At 45.7% G+C, this 14914-nt stretch overlaps 1 protein-coding gene across 1 annotated transcript; it reads right to left on the reverse strand.

Annotated features, from left to right (window-relative positions):
• Positions 1-12511: 12511 nt before the first annotated feature.
• On the reverse strand, positions 12512-14552 carry LOC120675197 (B-box zinc finger protein 22-like). Its single transcript, XM_039956301.1, has 3 exons — positions 14065-14552; positions 13410-13958; positions 12512-13195 (listed from the first exon to the last, which is right to left on the reverse strand). The coding sequence occupies exons 1-3, from the start codon at positions 14248-14250 to the stop codon at positions 12899-12901; spliced, it is 1032 nt and encodes a 343-aa protein (XP_039812235.1). The 5' UTR covers positions 14251-14552; the 3' UTR covers positions 12512-12898.
• Between the last annotated feature and the right edge of the window lie 362 nt (positions 14553-14914).

The raw sequence follows: 14914 nt of genomic DNA on the forward strand, positions 1-14914 counted from the left end.
CCGTGAGTGATTTGTAGTACACTACTGGACTTGTGATGTGATGGACTTGTAGTACCCTTGTGGACTTGTGATGTGATGTGACGGACTTGTATTCGGACTCTATCTATGTGATGGACTTTCAGACTCGTTTTATGTGATGTGATGGACATTATCTTGTGTTATTTGTATCGATGCTATTGTCGCAATTGACCCTTATATATTTGTCGTTATAACTGCCTGTAATGACCCCTGCATTTATATATATATTTGTTGTATTTGTATCAAAAAAAAGAGAAAAAAGAAGCAAAAAAAGAAAAATAGGCCACTTTGCCGAGTGCTTAAGCCAATACACTCGGCAAAGTGGCCTTCCACAGGACAGCACGACAGTACTTTGCCGAGTGCTAAAACCCTGGCACTCGGCAAAGTTTCAAACGTTTGCCGAGTGCCAGGATCCAGCACTCGGCAAAGCGGCCACGTGGCGCCACCCTGGGCTGGCACTTTGTCGAGTGCCAGACGCCGACACTTGGCAAAGTTTGAAACTTTGCCGAGTGTTCGCCGTGAGGCACTCGGCAAAGTGCCGGCCCAGAGTGGCGCCATGTGGCTGCTTTGCCGAGTGCCAAGGCTCTCGGCAAAGTTTTTGCCGAGTGCCCGAAATCCGACACTCGGCAAAGATGCCTTTGCCGTGAGAGGCTTTGCCGAGTGGCGTTTGCCGAGTGGCGTTTGCCGAGTGTAACACTCGGCAAAGAGTTTGCCGAGTGCAAACTGGCCTTTGCCGAGTGTAACCGGCACTCGGCAAAGCCAGTGAATCCGGTAGTGTGTGTTTAGATCCCAAAATTTTACGTCAAAAACGTCACATCGAATATTTGGACACATGTATGGAGTATTAAATAAAATTTATTTACAAAACCTTTTGCACGGATGAGTTGTAAATCACGAGATAAATCTAATGAGCCTACATAATGCATGATTTGCAACAGTGATGCTACAGTAAACCATCCGTTAATTATAGATTAATCATGAATTAGTTAGGCTCATTAGATTCGTCTCGCGATTTACAACCCATCCATGCAAAAAAATTGTAAATAGATTTTATTTAATACTTCAAATTAGCAAGATTCTTTATCAAAATTTTTTGGCAAAATGATCTAAACACACCCATATGTTTTTTTGACGAGTGGAATATTCTGCATGCGAAAACCACTCTTTTCGTCCACAAATATAAGGACTTTTAGTATTAATTTTTAGGACAAATTAATAAGCTTCTGTATTGCCCAATGAATGGGCAAGCCAGCTCTTGATTGGACACTCAAAAAACCCTTAGGTATATTCATGGACATATATATGCTGAAAAGCCAGCAGGCTGATATATCTGAAACTATCCGAGGCATTATTATTGGACAGACATTCAATCATTCACGTGGGTAGGAAAATAGGTATATATACGCTGGTCAAGTAGTGACACGGACTGAAAAAGGCAAACAATGGTCTCATTGCCAAAAAAAATTTAAACTAGTTAAAACTGTGCGGCATTATTGCACATTTGCACTCCACCGCATGCCACGAGAGAGAGAGAGAGAGAGAGAGAGAGAGAGAGAGAGAGAGAGAGTAATATAGTTGTTGGGTACTCCTAAGGAAGAACTTGCTTCACAACTCTGTAATCTGTATGAGATGACAGTGAGAATAAGATGAAATTCAGTATAACAAAATTATCAGCAGATCTGTTGTGCTATCTGCTGCTAGAAAAACCCAAAGAAATTGTTGGCTTCACATTAATTAGGATGCGGCTGCCATTATCAACACGAGAAGGTTTATCATGTTCTTGCTTTGAAAAATAATCTGTTGTCTATCCCTGAATTAGCGATAGAAGGAAACTATATATGTGCTCTTCAGGCTAGAATTAAGGTTTGGTGATCTTTTTAGAAGATTCAGCGTGATTAGCACACCTATCATAGAAGGAAGGAGGAGACATTGGTTTTATGCCCCACTCCTGCTGTCAAGTCTGCCTGTGGACAAAAATCGGAGGAATAATGAGACCCACAATCTCTATCACGTGCACCTTGTATATGTAGCAAAACTAAAAGGAGCTGATGCAGAAGCAACTGTTGAAGGGGCTTCCTCATCCGAACTGCAGGCATAACCCATGATGTTGTCAATATAAAAAGGCTCATCAACTAGGAGTCGTACCACACAAGGAGTCAAAAGAATCAGTGGAGATTCGACACACGTATCCTCTCACATATTTTTGGTCCAGTCAAGAAAATATCTCTAGAAGGGATATATAAGGCACATGGTGATTTTGACTACTCCCTCCGTTCCAAATTAGGTCGTTTGACTTTTTTATACCAAATTTGACCACTCGTCTTATTCAAAAAATTTATACAAATATAGTCAAATTTAAACCATTCTTCAAGAACTTGTATTAATAAAGCAAGCCACAACAAGAGAAGTGATGCTTTGCACAAATTTTTGAATAAGACAAGTGGTCAAACTTGGGGTTGAAAAAGTCAAACGACCTATAATTTGGAACGGTGGGAGTACTTCTCAAAGCACATTTGGGTTTACATTATAAAGAAAAAAGAGAATATTGAGTCTTTCACAAAGTTGAAAGATAGTTCAAGGCGAAGATAGAGTGAGCTCAACATAAAAAGTTCAATGCCTCTGATAATGGCAGAGGTTATTGATCAAAAGAGTTTACTATTTATTATCTTAAGGAGCACAAAATGACAAGGACATCGACTTGTCTCAACATTCCACAATAAAATGGAGTGAAGGAGCGGCAGAATATGTTGTCATCTTGTTGAAAGTTGTTAAAGTGTTTTCGACGCCAATAATATACCTAAAAAGTTGTGGGCCTAGTGTATAACGACAACAATGACATATGTCTCACCTGGGCAGCCTCAACCCACCAAGATATATAGGATTCATGTCACCTCATGAGCTGCTGTGGAAGGTGATGAGGTCAATGATCAACCATCTCAAAGTAATTTAGCTATGTTTGCTATGCATTTTGCATGATCGTCTAAGGAGTAAATTTGAGAAGCAGGTAATTCATATATATTGCCACAGAAAAGCAATAGATGCTATATATGGTCCAACTTTTTTTAAGAAACACAGTACAGACGCAGACGCTCACAAACACGCACGCATACTCATCTCTATGAATACACGCACGCAACCCTACCCCTATGAGCACCTCCGAGAGACTGAGTCGGCAAATCCTCGAGATTGACGATGTCACCACAGACGCTCCGCTGTCGACAGGAACGTCACCTAACACTGAAAGCACAAATGCCGTTAAATCCTAGAAAATTCGCTCCCACGGGGAGTCGAACCCAGGACCTCAGGTGCTACTGAGCCTCTTGTAACCACTAGGCTACAGGCCCTTTCACATATATGATCCAACCTTGGGCCGAAAGTTTTGCACCTCAATAAATAATTATGGTTATTCGATGAAGATTTAATTCACTTTGTGGTCACATCAAAAGGTCAAGCTACGAGAATCTCATAATTCGAAAGTGGTCCTAGAAGAAATCCAAGAAGACAAAGAAGTTCACAAAGCAAAGGCAAGAGCCCTTGGAAGCGTGAGTTATGAAAGTGAAGAGTTGAATTCAGAACTCGTAGCGCCACCCCTCTAGGTGCCAACATTAGCAATTTCTCACCTCATAGCCGCTGTACACACATTTTTCTCAAAGTTTTCTGGCCAATTGTCTTTAAATTGAAGTGCCCATTTGAGCATTTCTCTCCACAGATTTCCCGGGGCCGATCTAAGTATATATATATTATATAGACAGAACCCACTATGGGTCATTTACTCCTATTTCTCTACGACCACATTAAAACACGTCACTTCTATTTTCATTACTATCAGGGTGTACTCTAAAATCCATCCGTCCATGTATCATCCCCCTCATCCACCACTAGCATCAACCATAATAATCATAATCCTCCACGACCCATAATGATCATAGCGCGAGTGTGTTGACGCCTTTCAGGATCAACACACGAACGCACTCGAACGTGCGGCGCGAAGAGGCAGCTCGCTGTAGCGCCTCCTGCGTAGACCGGTCAGACCGGTCCCTTGGAGCGGTCAGACCGGTCGCCGCCGGCAGATCGGTGACGAAGCCTACGAACGTTAGCCCGGGAAGACCCATCAGGGCAGGCGCACGTAGGGTTGTTCTAGGGTCGGCAGGCCACCTAGAACGCCCTCAATCGACGTAGAGATGACGGAGGAACAGCAAATTGTAGATTGGAAAAGGTAGGGCAAGATAAAGGTAAAAAGATAAAAGTTGTATTGATTTGATCGATTGGATACCCTAATCGGCCGTGACCCTTTATATTTATAGGGTGGGGTGAACTTATCCCACAAGAAATCCTATTACAGATCTAAATCTACAAAGAGTTCTAGTTGTACTCGAATTCCAGGTAGACCGGTCTGACCGGTCGGTGTTGCCAGACCGGCTACATGGTCCAGACCGGTCAGACCGCTCTCAAGCATTGGTCAGACCGGTCTGTTCGACCAGTGCCAATTTTGTTCGTCAACATATGCCCCCCTGTTTTTTGGTGATGCTAGCATGCCAAAAAACAAGCCTCTGGATCAAAATTGTCTAAGGATGATGATAAATATGCATCGGCCATATTTTGTTCTAAGGGCGATAAATTCTATCGGCCATATCTTGCTTATTTTTCATGCTGATGACAAAACAACTTGCTTAGGCCTCCATACCTGCTTCATGGTCGCCGACCTTGCTGGTACAACCTCCGCTTGCTGTTCTATAGACTCCTTCTTGCGCATCCGTTGCAGCCTTCTCTTTTGGGTGTGAGACAAGCCTGAAGGGCACCACCTCGGCTGTAAATACTTGTTGTCTTGCTTTATGTCTTTCTCACCCTCCTTGCTGCAATCAAGTTTGCTTTTGACTAGATTATTGCTAGCAACAATCAGTCTTTGAGAGGCACCATAACTTAGATATATAGAAGAATATTGAATAAAATATGGATGCATATACATTCTACTATAATCCATAGGTGTGTAATAATAAGGATACGACTAGAACCATGGAGCAATCGGCCCACCAAATGAATATGGCGCAAAAGCATTATTACCTTGTTGAACATGAGAAGCCGATTGCTCACGATGCTCCGATGATGGATTTGTATCTTTAGCTTGATCTGGTCGCTTCTTCTATTTCTGAGTAGCTCCTATCTCCTCATACTTGGCCAAGAGTTGCTTGAAACTCGCCTCTCCTTTTTGTTGTTTCTGGAATTTTTTTAGAAATCCCAGATGGACCGGTCGGACCGGTCTGAGCAGATCTGGCATCCTTCTTCTGTTCATGCCCCCCGAGCGCTGAATTCTTCAATGAATCTTTAGAGACCTTCTTTGCTGGAGCTTCCTGATGAGATTTCGAAGGCTCAGACCTTTCTTCACCAATAATTATATTTTTTCCTTTTGTTGATTCGGTTTGATTTGGCCGAATTAACACTTTAGGATTACTCAATTCAAGCACATGTGTATGTGCAGGGAAAGGATTCTGATCCACCTTCATTTGTGGAACAATTATTCGGCCTTCGTTAACAGCCGATTGAATTTGCCTTCGAAGCACATTGCAATCATTAGTCGCATGAGAGAAAGTATTATGAAATTTGTAATAAGCTCGCTGCTTTAATTCTTCAAGCGGTGGTATGACATGCGACATCTTGATGTACTCATTCTTATATAATTCATCAAATATCCTCTCACATTTGGATACATCAAAAGTAAATCTTTCTTGCCGATCTTTATGAATTGGCTTAAGAGAACCGCAAACGCAAGGTTTATCATTAGAGGACCAAACAAATTCAGCGGTATAAACATCTTTACATTCATCGTCCGAACAATTGGAATCACACCTGAGCACGTAAACAAGACGATTAGGTTTTTCATTGGACTTTTGAGAATCTCTAGCTTCTTTAGCTCGGCTTTCATTAGCCAGAGCCTTTTGTAAGACTTGACTAACATCTAGAAATTCTTGTCCCTCTAGCTTTACTTTATGAAATCAAGTAAATCAGCAAAAACTAGATCAGCTAAATCTCTATCAGAAATTGTCAAACTATAACATCGGTTTCTAGTATCTCTAAATCTTCTAATATACTCAGAAACACCTTCATGTATCTTTTGCTTAACCGATGTGAGATATGACAATTTAAATTCAGTTTCACCACTAAAGAAATAATCATGAAATTTTTGCTCTAAATCAGTAAAAGTGAAAACTGAATTGGGTGGCAATGAAATAAACCATGTAAATGCAGCACCCGATAGAGACAAAGGAAATAACCTCAATTTGTAAATATCATTAGTGCTAGCTTCACCACATTATATTATAAATTGACCTATATGCTCCAATGTAGTTCTACTATCATCACCAGTGAATTTAACAAATTCAGGAATTTTAAACCCTTGAGGATATGCAACATAATCGTAATTCTCAGTGTATGGCCTTTGATAAGATCGGCATTTGGCTTTAGGCTCTATACTACCTGATCCAACATCATCGGCGTTAAGCCAATTTGTGATCGGTGTACTACTAGGTTGAGCAAAGTTCGGCGGTGTGGAATGTCGCAACGAACTTGCTGCTCCATATGGCACATTGGCATGAGGTGATGCATTATAATTAATTCGGCTTTGCTGATTAGCCGAATTAGTCACAATAGCATTTTTAGTTGGAATTGCCGAACCACGAATTGTTTTATTGGTATTAGATGTAGACGCATTATTACCGACAGACTTCATACCAAGATGTATTTCAATTCGGCTAAAACGGTCATCAAACATATCAAGCATATTTTTGACCAATAAATTCCAACTTATTATTCACATGAGAAGAAACAACATCATCTATAGCATTAGCTATTTCAGAATTAAGGACAGGCTATTTGTTCTCATCGAAGTTTACCTCAAATTGTGAAGCATCGAAGGCGGCATCCGTAGTGACCTTCCCTTGTCGATCGATGGAGAAGTGCGAGATGTACTGGTTCATGGCTTCTTCTTCCAGCTTCTGGATCTCCTTCTCCTTCTCTTCTCTGATCTTCTTCTGGATGTCATCAAGAATCTTCTGTTGCTCAGCCGGAAGTTGTTGAACATTCGGCCTCCGGATGTTGGCAGAATCAACCTCACCAGGTTTAGGAATACCGGTCATGGCAACCGATTTATTTTTTCTTTTCCCTAGCGGAGTCGCCAAAAAGTATGTTGCCGCCTTTCAGGATCAACACACGAATGCACTCGAACGTGCGGCGCGAAGAAATTCAAATTTGAATATGATAAATCTCTTTCTCTCTCTACCCTCTCTTTCCTCCCTCCCTCCCCTGTTCTGCGCCGGCCAAGCCGAGGCCGCCAGCCACGCGCCGCCCTCCCCGGCCAGACGACCTCCCCGCCACCGGGCTCTCCCAAACCCCCCAATCCGCTCGGCCTCGCCACGTGGCGCCGCCCCCCTGCGCACACGCCGAGGATGGCCGCCGAAGCGCCACGGCGACGCCGTGCCGAGCCGGCTGACCACGCCTCGCCCCTTCTCTCGCCCGGGACCGCCTAGATTTTTCCTGCGAGCTCAGAGACATCTTCACCTTCTCCTTCTCCCCTCCTGAGCTCGAGAGCCGAGCCGTGTGCCCCTTTTACCCGGGAACGGCCGCCGCCGCCCCCTAGGCTCCCGCGGAGCCCACTCTTCCGCCCTTCTTCGCGCCCAACAGACCCCGCAGCAAGCTTCCTTGCCCTCCACCGGTACTTCCCGACCCGCTCGCCGTCGCCCACGACCGCCGGATGGTCGCCGCCGCCGCTCGCCGCCACTGTCGGCCGCTGCTCTCCGCGGCGCCGCCCGCTCCGGTCACCCCAGACCCAACCGAGCCCACCCCTAGGTTCCTCTCGCTCTCCTCTTGCCTTTCCCCCACCGGGCCCTCGCCGCCGGCGACCACAGGCGCCGGATTTCGGCCGCCCGTCGCCTCCCCTGCTCCAAAGTCCAGCCAGGGGCATATCCGCGAGGAAAATACTTCTTCCAGGGGCCTCTGCGCCAACAAGTTCTTTTTCCTTTTTGTTTTTTCCAAAGTAGTGAACTTGTAAAATTGATATAAATTCGTAGAAAAATTAGAAAAATATAAATTCAATTTATTTGAGTTCCTTGTTACTAGATCTACAACTTTCATTACATGCACATATTTATTATATATATATTTTAATCTAGAAAAAAGATTAGATTACATAGGCTATAATTATTCTAGGAGTTATGCTCAGCATATATGGGTGATTTTTGGCTGTTAGCTACTTCACGCCATGTTTAGCTTTGTGTAAAAATTTGAGCACTAGTTAACACATGTAACTAGATGAAATCCTAGTCTTGGCTAGATCTAGTAGAATAATTTACTTTTTATTTCTGGATGTTATGTTAAGGATAAATGTATGAAACTTTTTATGTGTACTTAAAATACTATATGAACACCATTTTCCAAGTTCCGTTATTTTTAGATTTGTGTAGCTAGCTCTGTGATTTAATCCTTAAAAATGGTACTATATTGTGATAAATAGTTGTTGCATCTGGAAAAATCTAAAACTTTTACCATTGCTTAGTCTTCAGAAGATAAGCTAGAATAAAAATTTTAAAGGCCAAAAACACTTTGTAACTCTATGTACTAATTAGTCTTGTTATATGTGAGTTAAATTTGTCAATTTTATTACTCCGGTATTTTGTCTAAAAAAACTCTAGTAAAATTACAGTGTGTTTATAATCATATGTAGACACCTCTGCAAAAATGTGAGATTCAGAACTATTGTATTTTAATCTGTGTAACTTTATCTTGATTCTAGCATGTGCTATTTTTGAGTATTTTTTATGTATCCATATTTTACTGTTTTGCCTGAAATTTTTACTACAAGTTGCTGATCTGATGTACTACCTTTTGTAAATTTTTTAGTTGCAGAAAATGTTCCTAACTTTTGAAGTAAAATAGTTAAATGACCTCAAGTATGTTAATCCGAAATAATCCGCCATTCCAATTCATTTTATGAAGTAAAGTAAATCTGAAAACTACTCTATAAAAGACTGCCCAATAAGTAGAAAATAAAATAGTTATTTTCTTAACTTGAGTTTTATTGGACTACAATTTTATCGTGAAGGAAAAATAATAACACCTAAATCGCTAAACAACTCGGAGCTTTGCATTCATACATATGCATTGTTGCATTTCATTTAGGGACGATAGATGAATCACGAGAAGGATGTGACGTTGGAGCCGAGCCAGAAGACGGTGAATGGTGGACACATCTAGAAGATGGATGGATGGATCCCGATGTGCATGACCGAAGGAAGATGCTTGCCGAGCAGTTGTTCTCTAACTAACACTGACCTAGTGTTATTCTCAGGCAAGCCCCGGAGCATGTCCTATCTATTTTAAAATTTATGTAATTTATTATTATTCTTATCTACTTGCGCATTTAAGTTTACAAGAGTTGCTTGGAACCTTAGCTGCATGATCCTAGGTACCTATGCTTGAACACTAGTATGTGTAGGTCGCTAGTTGGCTAGGCTAATGGTTCGGTAGAAGTCGAGTTATTTCTTGTCACTCGCGAGAATTATAGGAGTTGAATGTTTACTATATACTGCAACTATAAGGCTCACGGGCGGGGGTGTGGTACTTGTGATACCCGGTCTGTTTAGTGAAAATGGATAAGGCTGCAGTGTGTGGTAGTGGTGGTTAAGCTTTTGAACGTACTAACCACATGCCGAGAAATATGGTAATCGGTAAGTTTAAGTACTGGATTGCACTGAGGCCGGAACATACCTTCCCACCGTCTTTGAACGTTGTTCTCATGCGGCCACATGCGGGTGCAAGGAGGCTCACGACCCGGCGCCGTACCGTGGCGTGGATTCTTGTAGTCGAGGGCGGTGGGCCTGTTCCGTGTAGCGAGAATTGAAGGGAAATGTCGCGTTGGCGAATCGAGATGTCGATCCCCATGCGTGTGTGTTAGGTCTGCCTGGCCAGGTTAACAAATTCGATTCAAATCGTCCGCTTCTCACGGTTTGGGACTGCTTAACCCTTTTGCCACATAGAGTAAGAAGTGAAAGATGATGATGATGATGAATATGGTTGGTTGGATGATGAAAGATAATTGTTTCCCACCATGTATGCTATTGGATAGATGCTCATCTAGAATGGTTAATTGAACTAGAATTTGGAAGCTAAAACATGAAATTAAGGATCTACTCTTTACTGCTTTTCGGCAAAACAAACCCCTCAAGCCAAAAGCCCTGCATGTCTAGATTAAGGGTTAAGTATACCCTTAGTCGGGTAAGCCTTGCTGAGTATTAGTATACTCAGCCTTGCTTGTGGCTTTGTTTTTCAAATGGTACATCGGAGGTTACGGTTGACGTCATGTACGGGCTTCATCATGACGTCTGGTTTCGACGCTAGACTATCGTTCGTTTTTCGTCAAACTTGAACTCTGTTGTACTTTTATAAATTCAAACTCGGTTTGTAATAATAACAATCAGTTTTCATACTCTATACTGTAAAATTTGTGGAATATTGTATTATCTGGATTGCTTTGTCGATCCTGTTTCAAGTGGTTTAATCGGGACTTTACCCGACAGCACTGCCGGATTACTCCGTTTTAAGTGCGTGTTAACCCTAGTTACCGTTTCGGTGATGGTTAGCGCACTTAAGCCAGATTAATTTAGACGGGGCTGCCACACTTGCCCTCGCGCCGGCCAGACCGCAGCCCCGCACCGCCATGCACCGCTCGCCGCGGCCCGTGCCGTCGTGCACGGTTGGCCGCAACCTGCTTCGCCGCGCACAGCTCCTCATTCGGGCTCGCCGCAGCCCCACCCACCATGGGTCCGGGTCCGCGCCGCCGCTTCTGCTGGCTTCACCCGCCGCTAATGGAAGAAAAGAGAGGAAGAAAGAGTGAGAAGAGATGGAAGAGGATAAGGGAGAGAGGAGGAACTCGGGAGAGATAGAGATATGAGAGAGATAAGTAGATTCGGAGGTGTGCACAAAAATAGAAAAGAACAGGCAGCTCACCTTTAGTCCCGGTGCTGGCCTCCACTCGAGACTAATTCGCTCATTCTAGTTCCGGTTGGAGGTTCCAACCAGGACTAAATAGAGATCTTTAATCTCGATTGGTGACTCCAATTGGGATTAAAGACTCCTCTCTACTCCTCAATGGCTCCTAGTAGTTGAAACTGGGACAAAAGTTTCAATTGGTTCCGAGCCAAATGGCAGCCGAGATAAAATGTTGGGGATCAAAGACTGTTCTATAGTAGTGCCTCCATCAATAGTCCACGTTCCCACTCCTTCGTGCCTTGACGTGCTCCAGCATACCAACAATTAAAGGGGTGCAAAAAATGCTCTCCTTCCCACTCACGTCATTTGTCCCTTGGGTGCCTTCCATGGAGAATGAATCAAATAGTCAACCACCACATCTCTTCAGCTTCTCATCCACTCCAATTTCAGTAAAGCCACAGGTTGCAGCTACTAAGAATCATAGTAGTGTCTAATTATCGATGTGTTTCTCTGTTCTCCTAGCACATGCATCTAAGATCAACCTCTGGACCCTTTCATCATCCTCCAGTGGCCTTGATGATGGGATTCATGTATTCTCGCTTGGTCTATTCAGCTGGCATGCAGGAGTACCAAGTTTCCTGCCATTGCCACATCACAACGTACTCGATCTACCGCATTGAGGTAGTTCCAATGATAATTCCTTCCAATGTAATTCATCTTCCTTATTGTAATTTTGGCAGGATGATTTTTTTAATCATCTGATGACCCTCCTTATATGTTGATGTAGCTATATAAAAAATATTGTTTGCCCAGAATTTTTTTATTTTATGAATTGGCAAGTTGTATCTCTAGAGCACGAGCACCTGCTCTCTTTTTCCAGGGCATACTGAAGAAACAGAAGAAGGTAGCATTACATAAAGTTAGGAATTTCATATACTAGCATTTAATTGACTTTTTACTTATTTTTTCTTTTACATCCAGTGTCTAATTTATTAGCATGCCTCTCTGCAGGAAAACAACTTTAAGGTTTCACCTGAATTCCAATTATTTTGTCACTGATTTTCTTTCTATGTTCAATATAGTACTAAAGGGATCCATCTTTCACATGACATGTATGCATGGCTCTCTTCATATTCGTGTACTCACTCAACAATTGTTCTAGCATTTATTTGATATGATCCAAAATCCAAATATTGCCGCAACAACGTGAAGGGAATTCAACTAGTTTTTCCCTGCTCCATTGATGTTTTGCACTCTGGGCGCTTGTTTTTGGGCCTTTCGCCTCCTATGGGCTATATAGCTAGCACATGTCTCACAGGCCCGTGTTTGTTTCTGTCCTGGGCCAATTCTGTTTCGAGTTCTTTTGTTTGGACCCTTTTTCGTCTCGTTTTACTAAGGCCAATTTTGTTGATGAGATTCTTCCCTGCTTGTGCAGTGTAGTTGTTTGGCAAGTCAGTACACGAATTAATGCGTTGTAGGCCTCACCTGACCACAATTAACGGATGCCCGGTGTCGGTCAGTTGATGCTTATGCATCTCATGATTACCTCTTCTTCTGACATCTCTTTTTTTGAAAAGGATTTTTAAAAGGTTTCTTCTGACATCTCGAGCTAACAAAACCAACGTACACAGATCCCCTGGTCTTCTCCTCAAAAAAAAAAAAGATCCCCTGGTCAATCAGGCTCGACAGCTAGATCTCTGTTTGTCCTGCTTCATCTTCTCCAAGCAATCCTCACTCTCGATCATGCGCTGCCGAGCTAGGTAGCAGGAGCTAGCTCTCCACTTGCCCTACGAGCTACTGACTTCTCACCATGGAAATACACCCCAGCAAGTTCCTGTTTCTTGCAAGCCTACACCACACAACTCCAGTATCGAAGGAGCCACACTATTTTCTCACATTAACATCATCTCCGGCGCTTCGCGGGCGCCGGCTGCGTCTGGCCGACGCCGGCAGCGAAGCAACGGAAGGGGTTCTCTGGGGAGGAGATGTCCGGCACGGACACCGCGGCGGTGTCGGCGGCGGTGGCGCCGTGGCGCGGGCCGCCCTGCCAGTGGAGGCCCGAGGCCGTGGGCGGGGAGGGGAGCTCCGGCACGGGCAACTGGTGGAACTCCGGCACCTGCCCGAAGAAATCCTGCGCCGAGTCGGACGACGACCGGCCGGTCGGCGACCCGTCGGTGCTCCCGAGCTTCCCACTGTCAGCCTGCCAAATTGTATGGGGCACCGTCGTCAGGTTGGACTAGCAACAGTGTGCATCAGATGTTCAGAAATCCATTTGCCTCAAATTTCAGATTTTCAGGGAAGCGCAAGAGCAACAAGATGAACTCTGTACTACGAGCTAGTACAATTTTTGACAGGATAAACTAAACTGCGACCTTTTGACAAAAAAAACAACTGAAAAGAAGATGAGTACTGACCTTGGACGTGCCATTCTCGGTGAAGCCGAGGCCGGCGTTGAACTCCGAGAAGCCGAAGAACTCGTCCAGCGGCCAGTCCGGCATGCCCCCTGCAAAGCCTCCCTGGATGGTGAACGCGGCAGTGAGTGTCCGCCGGGGGCTCCGCTTCGACGGGGTTCTGCTCACCATCGGCTCCGCCGGTGTCGGCACCGGAGCGGCGAACTGCTCGTCGACGAGCGACCAGTCTGGCAGGTTCCTGGCGACGCCGACGTCCGGGCCTCCGGCCCCCCAGTCGATGTCGTCGTCGCTGTAGAGCGGCGCCGGGCTGCTGCGCGCCTTCTTGGCGGGCGGCGGTGTTGGCAGGGGAGGTGGTGCTGCTGCGGCGGCGGCGGCGGCGTTCGGGGGATCTGGCGCGGGTTCCTGGGCGTCGGGCTGCAGGCCGACCTGGACGCCGGTGAGGAGGAACCTTCGGTGGCCGGAGACGAAGGCGTTGGCCGTGTGCACGGCGACGTCGCAGCTCCGGCAGAGCAGCGCGCGGTCCTCGACGCAGAAGAAGTAGGCATGGGACTCCTGGCGCGAGCAGGGCAGGGGAACACTCGTCAGCCGTCAGGCCGATGCTCCGTGGCGCCAATTCGAGATTCTGATCAGGAAGGAGCTAGAACATTCCCCTACGTACCTGGCATATGTCGCAGCCGGGCGCGGAGGCGGCGGCGGGCGGCTGGAGCGGCAGGCGGTGGTGCTTGCCGGCGAGGCGGTTGGCGGCGTGCACGTCGCGGTCGCAGCGCGCGCAGAGGGCGGCCTCGTCGGCGCAGCAGAGCACGCGCGCCTCGGCCGCCTCGCACGCGGAGCAGAGCACCTTCATCTATCGACCGGGCGCCGGCGGCGGCGGCGATTTGGGCGAGTGGATAGGTAGCTCGCTGCAGGGCGGGAAGAGGGGAGGGGAGGGGAGGGGAGGCCAGCGCCGTGGCTTTTTCGGGTGGCGCTGGGTGGCTGGACCCCGACGATGGCGATGCTGTCAGCGTCGGCCACGCGGGCGGTTGGGAGGTGCGGTGAAGCTGCGTCCCGACAGAGGCGGCGGCGGGGAAGATATTATCGCGGGCTCTGGGGCAGGGCAGGGATGGACGCGGAAAGGGAGGCGCGCGAACACGACGCGGCGGCGGCAGTAGAAGTAGGCCGGGGATTTGACCGGCCGGTGGAGTGGAGGCCGGGCGGCGACGTCGCGCGCTCCCGTTCGCCCGGCAGCCCTGGTGGGCGGGAGTCCTTGGCTCCTTGCTGATTCGGCTTCCGCGGGGTAGGGCCCGGCCACCGTGGTAGGCGCGCTGCATGCTGGCTTGGACATCCACGTCGGCACTCGGCAGATTTTTACCGGCGCTGGAAGCAGCAATTCCAAGCCAAACCTTCCTTTTTTTTCTTATTAGCATTATTACATATATATATATAGTCATAATTTTATTCTTTTTGGGTATTTAGAAACTGTAAATGCCAGAACAAAGCAGTTTTTAAAGTTAAAATAAAGTTGTTAGATA

The sequence above is a fragment of the Panicum virgatum genome, chromosome 5N, assembly GCF_016808335.1.
Source record: "Panicum virgatum strain AP13 chromosome 5N, P.virgatum_v5, whole genome shotgun sequence".
In the NCBI taxonomy this organism is placed as follows: domain Eukaryota; kingdom Viridiplantae; phylum Streptophyta; class Magnoliopsida; order Poales; family Poaceae; genus Panicum; species Panicum virgatum.